The sequence below is a fragment of the Heteronotia binoei genome, chromosome 13 (assembly GCF_032191835.1).
Source record: "Heteronotia binoei isolate CCM8104 ecotype False Entrance Well chromosome 13, APGP_CSIRO_Hbin_v1, whole genome shotgun sequence".
Classification (NCBI taxonomy): Eukaryota; Metazoa; Chordata; class Lepidosauria; order Squamata; family Gekkonidae; genus Heteronotia; species Heteronotia binoei.
The window spans coordinates 67,327,817-67,347,650 of record NC_083235.1 but is presented as its reverse complement, the minus strand read 5'-3'; the positions used below and the strand labels follow the sequence as shown (position 1 = coordinate 67,347,650).

The window sequence follows — 19,834 nt, the reverse complement described above, 5'->3', positions numbered from 1 at the left end:
CTGGAAAGCCATGGACAGCAGGAAGCAGAGGTTTAAATGGCTTGGAACTGAACCCAAGAAAACCCCTTTAAACAGCTGAGCCACAATGAGCAATTTGCTCCACACATCTCAACTATTTAAAGGGATTTCTTGGGTAGTGAGCCTTAGTGACCGACTGCCCAAGAAAGCCCCTTTAAACAGCTGAGTTACAGGAGATGGTTCAGCTGTTTAGAGCTCAAAACAGCTGAGCCAAGGGAGCAGGCTGCCCCCCATAGCTCACCTGTTCCCAACCTAACAGCTGACCAACCAGAATCAGCCGGCTTCCACTGCTCAGTTGTTTTGGCGGTTTTCATGGGGAGGAGAAATCAGGTTTAAACCCGTTCTTTTCTCTCCCATGAACTGCCTTAAAAGTTTGTGGCCAGGCTGCGCTGAGCGAACCACGGACTGCCCAAAGTTCAACACGTACAAAGGCTTGTTAGTTAATAATAATAAAATTTTATTTATACCCCGCCCTCCCTGCCAAGGCAGGCTCAGGGCCGCTTACAGGCAGGGCAAAGCCATATCAAACAATAAAACAGTTATACAATTTAATAAAATTTACAATTTACTATTAAATTTTACATAGTCTAAAACAATCTAAAAACAGTCCAAAATAATCTCTACTCGCTGTTATCTCAGTTATTAGTATTAGTGATGCCGTGATGTTTATTTCAGGCTCCATCTTGAAAGGCTAGCCGGAAGAGGGCGGTTTTGCACGCCCTACGGAATTGGCTAAGGTCCCGTAGGGCCCGCACCTCTTCCGGCAGCTGGTTCCACCATTGGGGTGCTTTTATAGAGAAGGCCTGTTCTCTGGTTATTTTTAGTCTGGCCTCCCTTGGCCCAGGTACTTCCAGTTGGTTTGTGCCCATCCCTACATATAATATTAGAACTTGGAGTCGCTCTATGAAATTTGTCATCAATAGATTCAGACAGACAAAACATTTCACACCCGTTAGTTAACCTGTGGACCCACTGCCATAAGATGTGGTGATGACCAGTGCGTTAGATAAATTTAAAAGGAGGATTTGACAAATTTATGAACGGGTCTATCATTGACTACTAACCCTAATAGTTGGTTCAGAGGGCTAGTAGTCAGCAGGCTGTTCTGCAGGCCCTGTCTGTGGCTTCCATGTAGCATCTGGCTGGCCACCGTTAGAAACAATGAATGACTACTGGTCTTATCCAACATGGCTACCGTTATGTTCTTCTGGTCCCACCAGAGGAGGTTCGTATTCTCCATCTCTTCTGAATAACACAGACAAACCTTTAGGTCTGAATTCTCCAGTCTAAAATGTTATTTGGGTCTACAGACTTTCCTGCTCAGTATCAGTTGTCCCAGAGAGATAAGAACATAAGAGAAGCCACGTTAGATCAGGCCAATGGCCCATCCAGTCCAACATTCTGTGTCACACAGCAGCCAAATATATATATATATATATATACACACACACACACACACTGTGGCTAATAGCCACTGATGGACCTCTGCTCCATATTTTTATCTAACCCCCTCTTGAAGGTGGCCATGCTTGTGGCCGCCACCACCTCCTGTGGCAGTGAATTCCACATGTTAATCACCCTTTGGGTGAAGAAGTACTTCCTTTTATTTGTTTTAACCTGTCTGCTCAGCAATTTCATCGAATGCCCACAAGTTCTTGTATTGTGAGAAAGGGAGAAAAGTACTTCTTTCTCTACTTTCTCCATCCCATGCATTATCTTGTAAACCTCTTATCATGTCACCTCTCAGTCGACGTTTCTCCAAGCTAAAGAGCCCCAAGCGTTTTCTTGGATGAATACCACTGACAGGTCATCCACTGTTCAGGAATACCACACTTGCCTCTTTCTGCTCCAAGAGTGGGAGAGCATCAGTCAACAGGGTCATCCAGAAGGAGGACGGAGCGATACGAGCTGTCATCAATTTCAATAGTAGTTTGGCTGCTGGCAAAAACTGCTTTTCTCCATACATCCGATGGAATTCCCGATATTTCCCTGTACCCAAATGCCAAATCAGTCTCCGTTTCCTGACACATAAACATCATCTCTTGTAATACTGGAACCTTTGGAGCTATCCAAGCGTGAGCCAACATCAAGTAGACTGGATTTAACACAGAACTGATGCAAATACTGGAACAGCAGGATCACCTTTTATGGCAGCTGTAGCTGAAACTTCGTGCCGCATAAACTCAGTACTGCTGAGTGCCGCATAAACTCTGTTGCAGCTGCTCTGTCAGGATGCTCCTGTGGCCTCAGAAATGAAGGGGCTAGATTCACCCCAGTTCTCCTCCCAGTGTGAGTGCTGACTGTCAAAAGCTAGGCACTCTGTAGCTATTCATTTCCTCCTCGGACTCTTCAGAGCCTCCTTTTATGTCTCCCTCCACCCTAGTCAAGCCCCACCCACCTTCTCAAAAGGGTATCTGTTGTGGGGGAGGAAAGGAAAGGAGATTGTAGGCCGCTCTGAGGCTCTGTCCTTGAAAGGGCAGCTGCTGTGAGAGCCCTCTCAGCCCCACCTATCTCACAGGGTGTCTGTTGTGGGGGAGGAAGGGAAAGGAGATTGTAGGCCGCTCTGAGGCTCTGTCCTTGAAAGGGCAGCTGCTGTGAGAGTCCTCTCAGCCCCACCCACCTCACAGGGTGTCTGTTGTGGGGGAGGAAGGGAAAGGAGATTGTAGGCCGCTCTGAGGCTCTGACCTTGAAAGGGCAGCTGCTGTGAGAGTCCTCTCAGCCCCACCCACCTCACAGGGTGTCTGTTGTGGGGGAGGAAGGGAAAGGAGATTGTAGGCTGCTCTGAGGCCCTGTCCTTGAAAGGGCAGCTGCTGTGAGAGTCCTCTCAGCCCCACCCACCTCACAGGGTGTCTGTTGTGGGGGAGGAAGGGAAAGGAGATTGTAGGCCGCTCTGAGGCCCTGTTCTTGAAAGGGCAGCTGCTGTGAGAGTCCTCTCAGCCCCACCCACCTCACAGGGTGTCTGTTGTGGGGGAGGAAGGGAAAGGAGATTGTAGGCCGCTCTGAGGCTCTGTTCTTGAAAGGGCAGCTGCTGTGAGAGTCCTCTCAGCCCCACCCACCTCACAGGGTGTCTGTTGTGGGGGAGGAAGGGAAAGGAGATTGTGAGTTGCTCTGAGACTCTTCGGAGTGGAGGGCGGGATATAAATCCAATACAAACACAAATCAAGCTTACAAACACAAATCAAGATGTGCTGCATTAAGTGTTTTGCAAGTACTGATATTATCTTATGCTGGCATTGGGCTTATGGGTGGGCTCTCACCAAGAAATGTCAGTCGATCACTAAGCAGCATGGCTGAGCCCAAGTTGTCAATGAGGTCCAAATCTGAGAATGTGCCCCTCTCGCAATAATCCTTCAGAAACCTATGGGACAGGAAAACCAGATTAGCACTCCAGACAGTCAATACATACACACTGCTACTTTATTCCAGTCAAGCCAACCCCTCAAAGAAAGCATCCTATTGACGGAAAAGCTATTGTGAAAGGAAATACCCTTTTTGCACCTAGAAAAACAGGTTACTCACCTGTAATTGATGATCTTCGAGTGGTCATCTGTGCAGTCACACACATGGGTTTTCCCGTCAGGACGAACCCTACCTCGGAGATTTTAAAAGCTAGCCTAGGCGTTATTTTTGGCGCGCACTCCCTTCCGTCCTGGGGAGCAGGCATCCACTGCGCATGCCTGGAACGGGAGGGAGGCGCCCCACCCAGCCAGTTTCTTTCCCCGCCGCCGATATAGTAGATGAGCGGTTGCAGAGTACCAGTGGCCAGCAGCGGGGATGGTTGGGCGGGCGTGTGTGACTGCACAGATGACCACTCGAAGATCATCAATTACAGGTGAGTAACCTGTTTATCTTCTTCGTGGTCTCTGTGCAGTCCCACACATGGGTGACTGATAAGCTGAACTGCACGGTGGTGGGTGCTGGCACTAGAGTAGGAGAGAAAAATTAATGCAATGTTAGTGCAAATCAGTCAAGCAAGTATTGGACTCCAAGGTAAGTTGGTACTTACCGGATCCAGATCGTATCTTAGTCGAAGATAGAGCGGAGTACTGCCTGTCCAAAGGAGGCATCTTGCCTAGCACGAACGTCCAGAGCGTAGTGCATAGCAAAGGTCGAGGTGGAAGACCAGGCGGCGGCAGCGCAGACGTCTTCCATGGAGACCCCTCTGGCTAAGGCAGATGATGTTGACAAAGCTCTTGTAGAGTGAGCTCGTAGTGTAGTTGGAACCGGCTGCTTTGCTAGTCTGTAACACAGCTTTATAGCAGCAACCAACCATTTCGAAAGTCTCTGAGGAGATATCTTTTGTCCTTTATTGTGCCGTCCATAGGCCACAAAGAGTCTGGAGTCCTTCCTGAATGATGCTGTTCTATCTACGTAATAGGCGAGTGCCCGTCTAACATCTAGGCAGTGTAGGGCTTCTTGGCCCTTATCCGTAGGACGTTGAAAGAAAGCGGGTAGAGTTGTGACCCTGTGGAGGTGAAACGTGGATACTACCTTAGGCAAGAAGGTAGGATCTGGTCGTAACACTACCCTATCGTGATGAAAAATGGTGTAAGGCGTGTCTGCTCTAAACGCACAAATATCGCTGGCTCTTTTAGCGGAGGTAAGTGCGACTAGCAGCGCCGTTTTCCACGAGAGGAGATGCAAAGGGATTGAAGCCATGGGTTCAAAAGGTGGTTTCATTAGCTGGCTTAATACTAGAGATAAACTCCAACTGGGGTACAGTTGTCGTGATGGTGGATGCAGGTGTAAAATTCCTTTCAAGAAGGATTTCGCAGCGGGGTGTGAGAATACAGACCGTCCTTGTATGTGAGGGTGAAAAGCTGAGATTGCTGCCAGGTGCACCTTTAAAGACGAATGAGTTAGCCCCTTTTCAGATAATGACAATGTATAGGCCAAGATTTGAGGCATAGAGGCAGACAAAGGTTTAAAGTTATGCTTGGTTGCGTAGATGGAAAATCTTTTCCATTTCATGGAATATGACTTTCTCGTTGATGGTTTTCGTGCATTTAATAGGACGTTTCTCACTCCCTCAGGGAATTCTGAGAAAGTATCCTCCAAGCTGTCAAGCGGAGTCTGTCCGGGTCGTGATGAAGAACCCTGCCGTTCTGTTGCGAGAGGAGATTCTTGGCCCGGGGGAAGTGATGGTAAGTATTGTCCGATAGGAAAAGGAGCGTTGTGAACCATGGTTGGCGAGGCCACCACGGTGTGATTAGAATACAATTTGTATTGTCCAGTTGAATTTTCTGTATTGATCGTGTTATCAGTGGAAACGGTGGGAAGAGGAAATGTAATGGACCTGTCCATCTCTGAATGAAGGCATCCCCTGCAGATTGTGGTGAGGGCGGACCTCTCATAAAAAAGAGAGCACATTGTGCATTGTCTGGTGCAGCAAACACATCTATTGATGGTGTTCCGAATTTCTGGAACACTGGTAGAAGGTATTGCCTGTGGAGTGACCACTCGTGGTCGTTGATGAGGTACCTGCTCAATGTGTCCGCTTGTGTGTTCTGGGCACCGGGGAGATGTACTGCAGTGAGATGGATCTGATGCGCGATACTCCAGTGCCAGAGGTGCATTGCTCGCTTGCAAAGACGGGTAGATGCAGTCCCTCCTTGCCTGTTTATATAGAACACAGTCGCCACGTTGTCGGACGCTATTTGAACGTGACGGCCGTGAAGAGTTGGCAGGAATGATTTCAGAGCTCTGTGGACGGCTAAGAGCTCCAGGCAGTTGATATGGAGCGACTGTTCGTATGGCGTCCATTGCCCCTGGACTGAGAGGGTGTTTAGATGGGCTCCCCAGCCCCACCTTGATGCATCTGTTGTGACTACCGCTGACGGGCTTGGTCTTAAGAATGGCATGCCTGTCAGCAAATGATTTCGAACTGTCCACCATCCCAGAGAGGGAAGGATGTTGTTTGGGACAGTTAGGAGGGTTTGTTGAGATTGGCGTTGGGGACGATATGCACGAACAAACCAGATTTGTAGGGGCCTCATACGGAGTCTTGCATGTGGTAGAACCGCCGTTGTCGCTGCCATGAGTCCTAACATGCGTTGAATGGTGAAAGCTGTCTGTTTTGGCTGTTGCATGATTTCTGTGGCTAGAGTGTGAATAGAGGCTATTCTGTCTGTTGGGAGGTACGCCCTGTGGTCCGTGGTGCAGAGGCGAGCCCCTATGAATTGAATGTCCTGTGAGGGGATTAAATTCGATTTTTGCTGGTTGACTTGGAGACCCAGGTCTGCTAAGAGTGCAAGGGTTATAGCAATGTCTTTTTCCAGTTGTGGCCTTGAAGGCCCCACAAGGAGCCAATCGTCTATGTATGGGTAAGTTGCAATTCCGCGCTGTCTGAGGTATGCAGCGACCACCGCCATACACTTTGTAAAAGTCCTGGGTGCTGTGGAGAGTCCGAACGGAAGCGCTCGAAACTGATAATGTCTGTTTCCCACGGCAAATCTCAGGAACTTTCTGTGGCCTTGATGGATTGTTAGGTGAAAATAGGCATCCTGTAAGTCTACCAGCGCCATCCAAGCATTTTGAGGGATTAGGGGCAAGATGGATTGGAGGGTGACCATCCTGAATTTTCTGTGGTGGATGAACTTGTTGAGAGCCCTGAGGTCCAAAATCGGGCGCTGACCTCCATCCCTCTTGGGGACTAGAAAGTACCGGGAGTAGAAGCCTGTCCGATGGTACTGATCTGGGACAGGTTCTATGGCCGCCTTGGCCATAAGAGTGATGATCTCTTCTTGGAGGGGAGGGGATGGAGGGGTTGTAACAAAGTGGTGTCTTGCAGGGGGAGAATGAAACTCTATTGAATAACCTCTTAAAATGATATTCAGGACCCATTTGTCTGTGGTAATTAACTTCCAGTTCTCGTAGAACGGTAGGAGTCTGGAAGTGTTGTGAGGTGGCAGAGGTGGAGAGTCAAAGAGACTGCTTGGATGCAGTTGCAGTCTTTTTAGGTTGTTGTGGTCTTTGCTGCCGCTGGTTGAAAGGCTGCTTAGACGGTGGAGCCTTACGCTTCCAGTATTCCGATTGTCGAGGGGACCTGGAGCGTTTGAATGGCATTGGCTTCCATGGTCTGGCTTTGTAGCCCTGCTGTTGCTGTTGGGTCACACCAAGTCTTTTTGCCCGTTTGCGGCTGTCGTCGACTGTGGTGAGTATGTCGTCTGTCGTGGCATTAAAAAGGCCTTGGCCGTCGAAAGGGAGATCTTCGATTTTGAATTTAATGTCGGGTTGTAGGGAAGAGGAGCGAAGCCAGGCGTGCCTTCTCAAGGCAATGGAGGCAGCCATCGCCTTGGAGGTGCATCCCACGGAGTGACGAATGGTATTTATCTGTTGTTTGGAGACTCTATTGAGCTCCTGTAATAATGTGCATGCCTGTTTTTGAGCAGGTTCTGGTAGAGCCGAGACAAGCGTGCCCAGTTGGGAGGAGAGATTGTGGGAGTAAGCAGCAAAATATGCCAAATAATTGTTGATTTTAGCGTTTGCTGTGGAGATGGAATACATCTTCCTTCCCAGTGTGTCCAATTTCCTGCCCTCCTTCTCCGGGGGTACAGGATGACGAGTCTGCTTCGATTTGGAGGAAGAGTGGACTATCATCGAGTTCGGAGCCGGGTGACTGAAAAGAAACTTCGACTCCGTAGCTTGGATCTTGTATAGGGATTCGATGCGCTTTGACGTGGGAGGAATAGATGCCGGCTTGTCCCAGGCTTCTTTAATGGCATCTAGATGCACCGGAAGCATTGGCAGAAAGGAACCGGCAGGTAGGTCCGAATGGACTAAATCGTGAACTACATCCGTGACCTTGGGCGCGTCCGATGTCAGCTTTACATTAAGAGCAGAAGCCATGTTTGCAACCAAGTCCAGATATGTTTTGGCTCCGTCGGATGGTGACAAATCTGCAGGCTTTGCAATATCTGAAGCTGGGGATCCAGGAGAGGACATTGATTGCATCGAGTCCGATGACGCGTCGGATTCGACATCGGAGTTGTCAGGTTCGGGTGCTTGCGGGTCCGGTCTGGTTGGACTCGCGTTCTTAGGTTTAGAGGTCGAAGTGGAAGGAGTCGGAGATGGCTGTTTCGTTGGCTGCTTACTCCGTTGGACGGGAGTTGCTTCCTTGGATTGGTTCCTGTGGTGATCTGCACGGTACCGAGCGTGGTGGTAACCGCAGCATTGATGGGAATCCATTGATGGAGACCTCGAGGTGTAGTAGCGTCTTCTCGGGGACATGGATGGAGACCGAGATCTCGGGTTGTAGCGATAGCGGTCCCTCCCCCTGCTAGGGGATCTCTCCGGGAAACGTGTATGATGGTACCGATGTCTCTCGATGCTCGGAGATCTGGCTGGGAATCGGTGAGTATCAAAGTAGCGATGAGCATCGTGTCTATATTGGATGGGATTCGACATATCGCGGAACGATCTGGGGTTGATGTGTTGTTGAGTCCACTGCAGCGGGTCTCGGACCTTCTCCAGCGAAGGGTCTGGTATGGATCCTTGCAAAGAAGGGGATCGGGACGGAACCGGGATAACTTCCTCCGTCTGCTGATGCGGTGAGTCCGTAAGCGGAGTGGCCGCTTCCTGGGTATCGGATCCGGGTGTGGACGGGTCACAACGTATGTCAGACTCGTGTTGTTCCGAAGGTTTGTTCGGAGCGGTAGGTTTTTTCGAGTCCTTCGGGTCGGTAGATTTTTTCGATTCTTTCGGGTCGGTAGGTTTTCTCGAATCCTTCGGGCCCTTCGGCTCGGAGTGCTTGTGTTTCTTGGTGTGCTTCCCAGTTTTCAATTTAATAGGCGCGACCGTTTGTTGTGACGTCTTCGCGCCGTCGCCGGTTTTCGCGGCATCGCCGGGCTTATGCTTGCTGGGAACAGTGGCCACTGAAGCTGCCGACCTTGCGCCGTCCCCTTGGGGAGACAGAAGGGGAGGCGACTTACTTGTAGTAGAGGATTGCGACATTTCAGGGTGAAGCACAGACTCCATAAGATGACTTCTCAGTCTAGCGGCCCTGTTTTTCCGCGCCTGTTTGCCGAATTGACGGCAATGCGCACAGGCGTCTACTTTATGAGCTTCTCCCAGGCAAAATAAACAAAGTGAATGTCCGTCCGATGTAGGGATTTTTGCCCTACAACGCGAACACCTTTTGAAGGTTATTCTACTATCCCTTCCTTCCATACGCCCGGGGGGGGAGGGGGGGTAGGGGAAGGGAGGTCTGAGGTAAAAAGCAGGAAAGATATTTTTTTCTTTTTTTTTTTTTTTTTTTTGAAGAGTAATGAAGAGTATAAGAATATAAAGAGGAAAATGGAATAAAAGAGAGGAAACGACGAAGAAGCGAAGGCTAGGATCTGAGGTAAAAGAGGAGCGCAACGAGGTAAGACTATCCCGGGCGACGGTTGGAAAGAAACTGGCTGGGTGGGGCGCCTCCCTCCCGTTCCAGGCATGCGCAGTGGATGCCTGCTCCCCAGGACGGAAGGGAGTGCGCGCCAAAAATAACGCCTAGGCTAGCTTTTAAAATCTCCGAGGTAGGGTTCGTCCTGACGGGAAAACCCATGTGTGGGACTGCACAGAGACCACGAAGAAGATCTGTGTTTTCCAAACTTTTTTTGGGAGGGGGGGGCATTTTTAAAAATGTGCACATTTGCGTGAGCGTGTGTACCTGGAAGTCATGGCAACCTCTGGTGACTGACACCTACTGGGGTCATGGAGGATATTCAGTGAGGTGGCTGAATAAAGCCTGCCCGTTCTCCCACCGCCTGGTATTTCAAGGTCTCCCATCCAAGTCCTAACCACAGTCAACGCTGCTTAGCTTCCAAGACCTGACAAGGTTGGGCTTGTCTGGGCTCTCCAGGTCAGGGCTTGTTTCCCAAACTTTTAACTGCCTGAATGAAAATTAAAGATACGCCCCAAACTATTTCCTTTTACGATTGTGAAAAAAGTACAAAATTTGGACGGAAGCAAGTCCAGAGAAGTAGCTCTTGCAAAGAAGCAACCAGCAGCATCTTCTAGGGGTGGGAACTTTAGGCCCACAGGATTATATAAGTAATGTATTTGAACATATGAACATATGAAGCTGCCTTCTACTGAATCAGACCCTCGGTCCATCAAAGTCAGTATTGTCTTCTCAGACTGGCAGCGGCTCTCCAGGGTCTCAAGCTGAGGTTTTTCACACCTATTTGCCTGGACCCTTTTTTGGAGATGTCGGGGATTGAACCTGGGACCTTCAGCTTCCTAAGCAGATGCTCTACTACTGAGCCACCGTCCCTCCTGCATATGAAGCTGCCTTATACTGAATCAGACCCTGGGTCCATCAAAGTCAGTATTGTCTTCTCAGACTGGCAGCGGCTCTCCAGGGTCTCAAGCTGAGGTTTTTCACACCTACTTGCCTGGACCCTTTTTTGGAGATGCCGGGGATTGAACCTGGGACCTTCTGCTTCCCAAGCAGATGCTCTACCACTGAGCCACCGTCCTTCCCCTTGTGGTACACTAGCAGGTCTCGTGCAGCAGCAGCACAGTTTGGGAATTACTGAGCTAGAAATGCTGCCCTTCTTCTGCTATTCTGAGGGGTGTGTGACATACAGAGGGATTTTATCAATTAAAAGATAAAAAGGAGTCTTGCAGCACCTTAAAAAGTACTGAAGCATAAGCCTTTCTGGGCTAGAATCCACTTCAGAAATATGCAACGAAGTAACAGGACGAGCCCACCAGAATGAAAGAATGGTGGTCATGAAAACCGACAAGGCAAGGGCATAAACACCTCTGATAGAATTATACAGCAGCAACTTTATCTTTGGGACAAACCCCCTCGTGCAGCGGCAGCAAATTAACTTTTTGAAAAGCTTTTCAAGTTCCTTGCTCTGTGCTTTTGTTAACAGTTTTCTCAAGCTTATAAATGTGGCGCAACGTAACAGTATTCTCGCTTTACTGTTTCATTTCAGACAAATTACAGCCTCAACACATTTCCAGTTTCTTAACACTAGACTGTATAAATTAACTAAAGGTAGTCCCCGGTGCAAGCACCAGTTGTTTCCCACTCTGGGGTGATGTTGCTTTCACAACATTTTGACGGCAGACTTTTTATGGGGTGGTTTGCCATTGCGTTCCCCAGTCATCTACACTTCCCACCCACCCCCAGAAAGCTGGGTACTCATTTGACCGACCTCGGAAGGATGGAAGGCTGAGTCAACCTCGAGCCGGCTACCTGAACCCAGCTTCTGCCAGGATCAAAATCAGGTCGTGAACAGAACTTAAGACTGCAGTACTGCAGCTTTACCACTCCACGCCATGGGGCAGAGTTAACTACAGAGAGTTAAATTATAAGATTATTCCTTACTTATCTATCAAATCTTACATTAAATTTATAAATCTGCTTTATGAAGACTGATTGAATAATGCCTCATTTTATCTTAAAAAATCTGGGTTTAGCCTTCCACACAAGTTGTGCATACCAAAATTTTGTTGGTAACATAGAATCCACAATATCTTCTAATCAGTGTCAGTACTGAATCATCCTTTCATTTGTCATTTCAAGAGAGGAGAGTCCTGTCTCTGCTCTCAAGTTCCAAGAAATACTGATAAAACCTTTTTGAAGAAACTGTTTTGCAGATACTCTAATAGGGCAATATTACAGATTTGGGATCTGGGGAATGATTAACACATCTGAACAACTGCTTTCTCCACATAAATGAAATGTGGGCTCTACTAGCTGTTCACATTTTGAACAGAAACATCTCAAGATCTGGTGAATAGTTTGTGAAGCTGTAAGTTTAATTGCCTCTGAGTGAGTTCTCCAACTAAGTTGTTCATTAAAAGGTATCCCCAGATATTTTTTAAAAATAACTTTTCTATGAGATTTCTATCTACAATCCATTTATATTTTTTAAATTTTTTTAAAAAAAACAAATTTAACTAGGGGAGTGGCTTTGACCCATTTCCGGGTTGGAAGCCATTGCCGAGCTCTTACTCAGCCTGCTTAAAAAATAAATATTTTTTATCCCCTATAACATCAAAATTTAAAGTTTAAAAGATGGCTCCGAAGGGGAGAAAGAAAGGCAAAAACAAAGAAGAAAAAATGCAGCGTTTAACAGACCTTTTCCCGGCTCCAGACATACCATCCACCTCCTCCACAACACAGGGGAGGGGTGAGTCAACGCTGAAGAGACTCCTCTCACTGCAAATTTTTTAATGCAGGCACTAACCAAACAGAGGCAAGAACTGAGAAATGACAGAAATGCTACAACCAGTGACCCAACGCCTGGTTGAATTAGAAGAGCTTCATAAACAGGCATGCCAAAAAGCAGAGACAGCTTTTCAGAAAGTCACTGAGCTCAAGAAAAAAATATCTGAGACAACTTCAGATAACTTAAGCAAGGCAACGTATTCTTACTTTGGACTATCGAAGCCGTGAGTTGTGCCTAAAGTTCAGAGGGTTCACAGCAAACTCCGAGGCTGGAACAGAGCTGACTATACTTTTGGCAAACTGGCTTGCAGCTACACTGGGTCTTGAAGCTGGAATTGCACCCCTCCTGCAGTGAGCTTATCACATTGGCAAAGTATGTGAGGAATCCACTTCATTATCATATACCAGAAATTAATTGGCAGAATTCAAGGATTTTCGAACACGACGCAGGATTCTTGCAGAGAGAGAGGCGGTTTGGACTATCAGGGGTTAAAGATCTAGGTGTATCCTCATCTCCCTCCTGAGTTCTTAAAGATCAGAAGAGATCTTAAAGGCATGACAGCTAAACTGTGGGACTTAGGAATAAGATATCGTTGGCTCCAAATGGGCAAACTTTGTGTGCAACAAGGCTCAACTTATTATACTGCCCAGCACTCTGCCTCTGGTGAATTATTGCTGGCTGCTTTAAATCCCTCCCTCCCACTGCATGGAGAGTAAACAAGAGGAAGGAGCGCTCTCCTCCTACTCCAGTTAAAGCAAATTTTGTATGCACTTCTGAAGATGATGGAGATTTTGAGGAGAGTGTTGACTCCTTTTAATAAATTAGGTTTTGGGTACAATTTATAACGGAAGCATAACTCTCTGATATTAGAGAGTGGTGGGGTTGTTGTAAGTGTCTGGGCATGTTCCCCCAAGGTATAATCAGCCCATGGAAGGTGGAGTTTTGTTCTCCTCCAGTCCTTAATGTTTATGGTCTCCCAGGGCTGGGCTATATTATATTATTTGTAGAATAACTTGGCTCAAACTTGATTTGAAATATATAATGTAAAACTAATATAATGAGCTAAGATTAAATAATAAGATTTATAAAACTCACTAGTTAATCTTTGAGAGAAGAATGAAGGAAGAAGATGAAGAAAACATGAAGATATAATGTTTATATGATATTAAATTTGTATAGTGTAAAAGATTTCGTTGGAGTTGTTAATTTTTAAATTCTTCCTTTAATAAAGTAAGAAAATGCAAAAAACCCCACAAAAACTTAACTAGCGTCCCTCTCAGATCTATTTGGTTAATGACTGGTCATTGCAAGATATAACTGTTTATCTCCTGTCTGATAAAGATTGAAGTGTATCTTATTACAATTCATTCGAGAAAGTCTGAGCAAGGTATATTGGGAAACAGAGGTCTAAAAACACTGTTTTTAAACAGAACAAAGTTTGGATTCAGTGGCAGCTTTAAGACCAAAGTAGTTGTATTCAAGGTGACCTTGAATAAAACTTTGTTGACCTTAAAGGTGCCATTGAATTAAAACTTTGTTGTACCACTTCAGACCAACATGGCTGCCCACATAAAACAGTTTTTCAATGTAAATGATACCTATGACTGATATGGGCAGCTACCACACACACACACACACAATTTCTATAATTTATTAAAGAGTTTAGCTTGTCTGGATGAAAAGTCCTTGATTTTTACCAATGCCTTTGGCTATAGCAATAAAGTGTGATTCTTGCTGTAACCATATGGGTATACCTCACCACTGTAGTATTTGTAATGATCAGCTACCAGGTCATAAAGTGACCATGTTGTTCACAGCTCGAGGATAGAGATTTCCCAAAGATGTTGTATTCTCAGCAGACTGGAATCCCTGCTTCTTCTCTATCATATTCACCATGGAGCACATTTCTTTCACAGCTATCCTAGAGAACTTCAGCATGTGAATCCTACTTAGAGGAAGAAGCAGCACTGTCCCAAAAAATGACAGTGTCTTATAGTACCAGGTAATGGCAACATTCCTGAAATGCAAGATGGATTTCCCCTCTGAGTTGCCTTGTGCGTCACAGGAGACCAATAGGAATAGGCGTATCAACATCAAGCATCAGCAATGTTATACAATCCACATGTAGTCCTGGCACAGTGAGGCCCTAACTATGGCCATGCACAATCCTTCTCTGCCAACCAAGATGCAGCCAATATGAAGAAGAAGAAGATATTGGATTTATATCCCGCCCTCCACTCCGAAGAGTCTCAGAGGGGCTCACAATCTCCTTTCCCTTCCTCCCCCACAACAGACACCCTGTGAGGTAGATGAAGATATTGGATTTATATCCCGCCCTCCACTCCGAAGAGTCTCAGAGCGGCTCACAATCTCCTTTCCCTTCCTCCCCCACAACAGACACCCTGTGAGGTGGGTGGGGCTGGAGAGGGCTCTCAGAGCAGCCGCCCTTTCAAGGACAACCTCTGCCAGAGCTATGGCTGACCCAAGGCCATTCCAGCAGGTGCAAGTGGAGGAGCGGGGAATCAAACTCGGTTCTCCCAGATAAGAGTCCGCACACTTAACCACTACACCAAACTGGTGTAGAGAATGGTTTTGAATGGACTCTTGTCCTCTGACAGCTGCTAGATTATCCCCAAAGCCTTTAGAGGACTTCCTCGATTCCAGGGGTGGCCAACGGTAGCTCTCCAAATGTTTTTTTGCTTACAACTCCCATCAGCCCCAGCCATTGGCCATGCTGGCTGGGGCTGATGGGAGTTGTAGGCAAAAAACATCTGGAGCTACCGTTGGCCACCCTTGCTCTATTCTTTTCCAGTATGACTCCTACCTGTCTGATACGAGGGTAGCAAAAGCAGCATCCTTTGCTCGAATACTCCATGACAGTGCTGAGCCTAGGCGGTTATTCCGGACAGCTTTCATGGCCATGATTTTACAGACGCTACGAACTTTGTAAAAGATGTCAAAAAGGAAAAGGAAAAAACAAGCAACTTCAGTGATTGGTAGCTGCACAAATATACCACTATATTTAAAAACAAAACCACCGTGGCTCAGCAAGATTCACCTTGATCGGTCATCATTCTCTGCTCACATATTCTCAGTACTTTGAGGGCTTTATGTTCTGTATCCAAAGGGATCCGTTCAATGTGAAGCTCCAAGTATGCTTTACCATACTCCGGACAGTAGTCAAAATAGTCTACCGCAAGCTGCCACAAGCTATAAAGAAGAAAGGAGAACGATCAAATAACAGTTCGTCAGAAGTTACTAATGGTGCAATCCTGGGCAGAATTATTCCACTTTAAGCCCGTTGATTCAATGCTATTGGACTTCATAGTGCATAGGAGGGTTCTATTGTAGAACTACAGCAATACAACACATTGGCTCATACTTGGCACATATTTTGTGTGTGCACGAATGCTTTTCAGAGCCTCCTATACGGAACAGCCTCATAAAACCCCAGTTTCTGGGATTTGGCACAAGAAGAAATAACACAGAAATAGCACATGAATATCCTTTCAAAAAAACTTGCAACAGATCTCTTGATTTTTCCTCTATTTTCAACTCAAGGAAGTTTAAAAAGAAGTTTCTGGGAACAGCTTCTGCAAAGGTAAGCCTGCAAAGAGTGTCAGATGAATGTGCATATATCCTGCTCCGTCCTTGCCTGTCTGGGAATACTCCCCAATCCGTGAGTTTCTAAAAATCTCATGAGAATATGTACTCAACAACTTCTAGCCTTTTTGGTTACAGAAATTATAAACATGACAACAAAACAGAAAGATATGTCAGAAGGCCACTAACTATAATAATAAAATTTTATTTATATCCCGCCCTCCCCGCCTAGGCAGGCTCAGGGCGGCTAACAACATATCCATACAATAGTTATACAAAAACTTTAAAATCAGCATTATCTTAAAAACCATTCTAATTCACATTTAATATAATTAACATAATTTAACAGTAACAATAACAGTGGTATTTTTGGCGCTATTCTGTCAGTTAAAGTCACTTAGGCTTATTTCCAAACCCTATCAAAGGCTTATATCCAAACCCTGAACCCCTTGCCGCAAAGGAAGACTCCTTCACTGGAAGACGGCTCCACCCTTCACTGAGCAGAGTGGCAGGATACAACCCACCGAACATTTTTGTAGTCAGTGCTTAAATCTTGACATTTAAGGTTTGTGACTTCATCTCACTGGAGCTATGAGATTCAGGATAGCCATAATTAACTCGTATTGTTCATTTCAGTGGAACTTGGCCATGACTAGCTTGAACTGACTTACAGCCATTATTCCATAAGAGCTGGACTCCTTACTCTTCGACCAACTGGCCTTCTAGACTACCCAGCTAGGCTTTCATATATTCAGCAATGCCCTAAGTATTTTTTTTTAAATCACGGATTTTTAAGTCACTGTAACTGCTTGAAATGTTAGGTGGAGGACAGCAAATTGCCTTTACCTCCTTTTTGCCTGCCTATTTAGCACAGTCACAGTAAGCAAGCAGAAAGTGTTGGCTAGTAAGATGTTTTGCTCCCCAAGGAAATTTTACAAGCCTCTCAACAGTAACTCAGCAGAAGCTCCTGGTGAGGTTACCTCTGGGTTTAAATAGATTCTTTCTCTTACCTAGAATCCATTTGGTATAACTGCTCTTCTAGAATAATTTCCAGACCTCCCTCCTTCCACACTTGAAATATGAGTTATCTTTCAGTTTGAATGCAGAATCCTACAAGGACTCTTAACACATCTAATTATTACTTATGTGTAAGAACTACAATTTCCTTTGAAGTAACTTTTCTTCTTCGGCCTCACAAACTCTATGACATTCCACACAAGGAAACAAAGAAGATCCTACCTATGATGGCAGAAGAGTCCAGAAGCATACTCCAACAGGAGATATTCACGCATATTGGAACCAAAACTGAAAAGAAAAACACAATGTAGTAAATTCCTAATTTTCACCAAGAGCCGGACAAAGGCTGACCAATCATTCACAGCTGCCATTTGTGTAATCACATCGTTTTGTAAAACGGAAGAAATACTTAAAGTAACTATATTCTTTTTCTCCCGGAGCAGAGCTAGTTTCACAAAAATGGTTTCTGCAACTTTCTCTTTTCTCAGCATGTGGTACATGACTTGGCAGGGGGGAACGGGATAACAGAGCTCCATGCTTTGAAGGCTCAGCCAGAGACTGCCTACATTTCAGTCTACAGACTCACATGAATGTATTAAGCGGTAAGACTGTTTAAGCTGATGGCAACCATACATTCAGCAGCCTTCCCGGGTCTCAGGAAGCTGTTTCTCAGCACCCAATTACCGAAATCCTAGAGAGAGCCAGTTTGGTGTAGTGGTTAAGTGTGCGGACTCTTATCTGGGAGAACCGGGTTTGATTCCCCACTCCTCCACTTGCACCTGCTAGCATGGCCTTGGGTCAGCCATAGCTCTGGCAGAGGTTGTCCTTGAAAGGGCAGCTGCTGTGAGAGCCCTCTCCAGCCCCACCCACCTCACAGGGTGTCTGTTGTGGGGGAGGAAGGGAAAGGAGATTGTAGGCTGCTCTGAGGCTCTGTCCTTGAAAGGGCAGCTGCTGTGAGAGCTCTCTCAGCCCCACCCACCTCATAGGGTGTCTGTTGTGGGGAAGGAAGGCAAAGGAGATTGTGAACCGCTCTGAGACTCTTCGGAGTGGAGGGCGGGATATAAATCCAATATCTTATCTCAATATCAATACTTTAAAGTATGCTGGCACCAAGCCATATAAGGGCTTTAAAGGTCAACCCAGGAACCCCGAATTAGGCTATCTTACCACTTAAAAAGTACTCACTATAGGTTGTGAGACTGGAGGAGATTGCAATGATCTAGCAGGTCTGTCAGGTGAGCTACAAACCACCAGTTGCTCAGGGCAATGCTACACAAAAAAGGGTGAAACGGAGGGAACATAATGTTATAACGGATGATACGCTACATGTAAACTTATTTTTAAAGCTTAATAAAAACAAACCCAACACTATACAATGTATCAAGCTTATGGCATTTAATAGAGTCATACACATTAGCTCTGCACACATTTCGTTCAATATAATACTTATTTTTAATACGTGATTTCCTATTTTTATTAGGACCTACTACTACATAAAAAGTCTGCCGTGAAAACGCGAAAGCAACGTCACCCCAGAGTCAGAAATGCTGGTGCTTGCACAGGGGACTACCTTTATCTTTTTACTACTACATTCATAAGCAATTATTTTACATACACAGGAAATTCTGGATTATGAGGCAGATTACAAGCATAGATGAAGCACTCTAAAACACCAAGTAAAGTCACCTGCATTCTTTAATCACTTGATGGAAGTCAAACTCAAAGGCTGCCAGCAAGATAATGTCCAGGGGCTCCGGGCTACTCTCACCCCCAAGAAATTGGTCCAGGCTTGACTACCAACAAAGAGATAAGACATATTCAGTTTTGAGAATGCTTTTGTTGGCACCTCAGTTAAACTAAAAGACACACAGCAGCAAGAATACAAAAGAAAGTAAACAGAAGGGGAATGAAAAAGAGAGATAGCCCTCCATTGCCTCAATAAGACATTCAAGAAAACAGAAACTCATACTATGATATGGCCAATGTAAGTGAAGCAGATCACTTACAATACATGTCCAGCAGCATTCTCCATTTACGGTCAGTAGTTAAGTCACTGTAGCATCAGCTCTTCCCATGTTAAGAACATCTCCATGATGAAAAGGTCTGAGGCGCATGAAGCTGCCAGATACTGAATCAGACCATTAGTCCATCAAGATCAATACTCACTACTGAGATTGGCAGCAACTCTCCAGGGTCTCAGGCAAAGGTGTTTCACATCACCTACTACCTGATCCTTTAAACTAGATGTTAAACTGGTACATTTTGGCCCTGAATTGACCTAGTTACAGCCTCTACCTTTGAACAAAATGGATTTCAGACTGACTCTGTAGCTTCCCATCAGAAATTGTGACTTTTGCTGAGACTGCAACGCAACAACACTAAGTGATGGTTGTACATTCCACGAGGAACACCTAACCTCAAGTAGACATTCCAGAGATGCCAGGGGTGGAACCTGGCATGCTTATTTCTCCACCAGCAGGAAATACTGGAGATGCCAGGGGTGGAACCTGATACCTTCTGTATGCTAACCAGATGCTCTACCACTCAACCACACACAAATAAAGCCCCCACTTTGGGAGGTGGTGTCTGGTATGATGTTTTGGAAACCTCCCGAAGTTTGCTGCTTGTTAAAGCTTGCATGACAGGGGGAGAGGGATGGCACAGTCTCAGAGTTTGCACTTTTGCATGCACTGTCTCCAAAATTGTATCATCCCTTCCATTCCCATGATCATGGAGTGCAAGACACTGGAAACGGAGAAGGAGGCATCATTATCAAATGTCCTTCTGCTTGGGTGGCAGAAAGACAAAAACCAGCTCTTCTTTCAGAGCAGCATTTTCCAAAGTCACCTGTGCATAGAGATGGAGTTCCATAGGCTTCACAGTAGGATGGCAATACAACAACCGGGTGACCAGAAAATGGTACCAGGTAGTCATGAGATCCTTCTTCTCTAGGATAGTGTTTTCATCACCCAAGAGAATCTGATAATAAGGAACAGAGACAAACTTCTTAAGAAATACCCAGCAGA

At 45.9% G+C, this 19,834-nt stretch overlaps 1 protein-coding gene across 1 annotated transcript in view; it reads right to left on the bottom strand.

The window, feature by feature from the left end:
* Window positions 1–19,834, bottom strand: part of NUP85 (nucleoporin 85) — a 47,958-nt gene that overhangs the window by 4,577 nt on the left and 23,547 nt on the right. The window contains exons 10-17 of the mRNA XM_060253480.1: window positions 19,656–19,787; window positions 18,495–18,601; window positions 17,994–18,077; window positions 17,031–17,096; window positions 15,247–15,398; window positions 15,013–15,130; window positions 3,276–3,376; window positions 1,856–2,007 (exon numbers count right to left, since the gene is read on the bottom strand). Of these exons, the coding sequence (XP_060109463.1) occupies window positions 1,856–2,007; window positions 3,276–3,376; window positions 15,013–15,130; window positions 15,247–15,398; window positions 17,031–17,096; window positions 17,994–18,077; window positions 18,495–18,601; window positions 19,656–19,787 (912 nt within the window). The remainder of the gene's footprint in view (window positions 1–1,855; window positions 2,008–3,275; window positions 3,377–15,012; window positions 15,131–15,246; window positions 15,399–17,030; window positions 17,097–17,993; window positions 18,078–18,494; window positions 18,602–19,655; window positions 19,788–19,834) is intronic.